The sequence below is a fragment of the Trematomus bernacchii genome, unplaced genomic scaffold (genome assembly GCF_902827165.1).
Source record: "Trematomus bernacchii unplaced genomic scaffold, fTreBer1.1, whole genome shotgun sequence".
NCBI lineage: Eukaryota > Metazoa > Chordata > Actinopteri > Perciformes > Nototheniidae > Trematomus > Trematomus bernacchii.
The window spans coordinates 1,686,210-1,688,906 of record NW_022987649.1 but is presented as its reverse complement, the minus strand read 5'-3'; the positions used below and the strand labels follow the sequence as shown (position 1 = coordinate 1,688,906).

The window sequence follows — 2,697 nt, the reverse complement described above, 5'->3', positions numbered from 1 at the left end:
CAAATATTTCATCTGTGGAAGCCGTGGCGCTGTAAAAAGCTAGACCAATTATCTGCCTCGGCCCGTGGCAGATAATACCTGCCTGTCAGCCTTCCATCTCGTGCACAAACTTATCTCGTGCCCTCATTGGTCATGTGCGCGTTCGTGTGTGTTGGAGGAGGGGCTCTGTGAGGAAGTCTGAAGGAAGGGGCAGATTTGTTTCGGTTGTGTACTTTCAAATTCTAGCTTACTCAAGCTGGTTTCTCCATTCTTACCTACCTTACCTTTAAGTACACATCAACTTCTCAGTATTAATAATCTAAAAATATCATGTATACTTTATTCTATTACTTTACAGTCAGCAGATTTAGTAATATTTTCCATGCTGCTCTCCTACATGTGTTGGTTTTTTTTTTGGTTTTAATTTTCAATGTTCACTTAAACTCAATGATGTTTACAATGCCCGGAGCAAAAGAAGAAAACTCTGAAAACAAAGATGTTGTTGTGCTCTATCACCACAGAGTCTCAGAAGCGGAGGATGTCTGAGGATCTGCGGATGGTTTTGGTGGGTAAGACTGGAGCAGGGAAGAGCGCAGCAGGAAACACCGTCCTGGGGAGGGAAGCGTTCCAGTCTGAACTGTCTTCCTCTTCCTGGACGTATCAATGCAAGAGAGCTGAGGGGGATGTCAGGGGTCGAAAGGTCACCATCGTCGACACTCCAGGGCTGTTTGACACCAACTTCACCCAAGAAGAGGTGCTGAAGAGGATCAAGATGTGCGTCTCTCTGTCGGCTCCGGGGCCTCACGCCTTCCTGCTGGTTCTTAAACTGGGCAGGTTCACAAAGGAGGAGCAGGACACCGTCAGGATGATTCAGACCACTTTTGGGGAAGATGCAGCCAAATACACTATGGTGTTGTTCACCCATGGAGACAAACTGAAGACACAAACTATTGAAAGCTTTGTCTCAAAGAGTGAAGAGCTCAAAGAGCTTATTCAGTTTTGCAATGGGAGATATCACGTCTTCAACAACCAATTGAAAGACCAGGAACAGTCGGATCAGCTCCTAGAGAAAATAGACAGAATGTATCTGGACAATGGTGGAGAATACTACACAATCAAGATGTTTAGAAAAGCTAAAAAGGCCACAAAGAAAGAGAAGAAAAGACTTTCAAAGGAGCTGAAGGCAGCGGAGCAGCAGAGCAGGAACACCCTGAAGGCTGAAGTTAGAAGAGAGATACATTTAACCAGAGGGTCAAAGAAACACGGCAAGTGCCTTCTGCAGTAGCTACTTCAGATCTGCTGAAGCTCCTGAACTTTAGGGAACGTTGTGGCTAAAGGGTCATTACACAAACCTGCATGCAGGAAGACAGATAGATACTTTATTTATCCCAAATCCGGACATTATTTTGTAACAGCAACAGTGTTGTCAAGCATTACATGAAAATATTTAAAAGATACAATAAGATACAAATATAATAAAAAATACAATTAACATTAGCAGCAAGTATACTGTATACTAATTCACAATAAAAAAGGACATACAGTATATCACTAGAGTATCTGAAGAATACACAATATAACGAAATATTGAATAAATTGAGTAATCTACAATAGACATCTCACCAAGCTACAGAAATATATAGAAAAATATCACAGACACATATTGGCACTGGCTTACATAAATACAAAGTTACATATTGCAGGAAATAATCAAACACAAACTGTTGACATAAAGTTGAAAGAGCTATTCTGGTAACTGCATATGATGGAATACAGGGTGGACTGGTATTTCAATTGGACTGATGGATGGCTGGATTTACCACATTTGACATGGTAAATTGGTTGAAGTGTATTTATGTATCAGGGTTTCCGCTAGGATTTTTTCTTGCCGGTCAAGTGTCCGGAAATAATTTATTTTACCGGACAAATTCGAAACTTACAGGTCATGTTTCAATAATAATAAGAATAATAAGAATAAGAATTGTGTAGCAGAGTTTCCATTAGCAGGTAATTACCAGACTATGATGATGGTAATAGGCTGCTGTTAAAACTCAGTTAATGGGGCTCATTTTTATATTGCTTCAGTTTATAATCGTAACAGATTGAAAAGTTCAGATTAATTTTTCAATAAATTATGTGCTTTCACAAACAACAAACAACATACTTATCACATTCAAACAAACTACTTAGATGAAGTACATTATTCAAAAGTTTACATTAACTTTGGATAATAACACGGGAGAAATGAGCGGAAGCGCTCTCTTTTCCTCTCTCCCTCTCCCTCTCTCCAGCCTGTCAGTATCGTCTCATGCAGCTCGCTGATCCAGTAATGAGTGACCCGACAGTGAAGAATAAACATATTTATAACCAGTTTAGCTTGTTCCAGAGATAGGCTAGATAAAATAGATAAGTGTGTTAGGTCTAACTTGAAGTGTGTGTTTTGCTCACCGGTCCGTCACAGCTGGCGGAGCTGTGATCCGGTAGAGCTGCGTGTCTCCATCAGCAGCAGCTGATCCTGATATCAGTGGCGCCTCCAGACATTTTTCATAGGGGTGGCCAAATGGGGCCACTGAAACTCTTGGGGTGGCCCACCAAAACCAAGAATGTAATTGTTGTAAAAGTATAGACTAGATGAAAACAATGGCAAAGAGAATCACCTACTGATATACTTTGGTTTCTTATTTTACATTTTCTGTGAATATAATAAGTGAATATAAT

General features: G+C 40.3%; 1 protein-coding gene across 1 annotated transcript; it reads left to right on the top strand.

Moving 5' to 3' along the window:
• Window positions 1-475: 475 nt before the first annotated feature.
• On the top strand, window positions 476-1,264 carry LOC117486341 (GTPase IMAP family member 9-like). The gene has a single exon (XM_034134773.1). It carries the CDS (start codon window positions 476-478, stop codon window positions 1,262-1,264), a length of 789 nt encoding a protein of 262 aa, XP_033990664.1.
• Window positions 1,265-2,697: the final 1,433 nt, after the last annotated feature.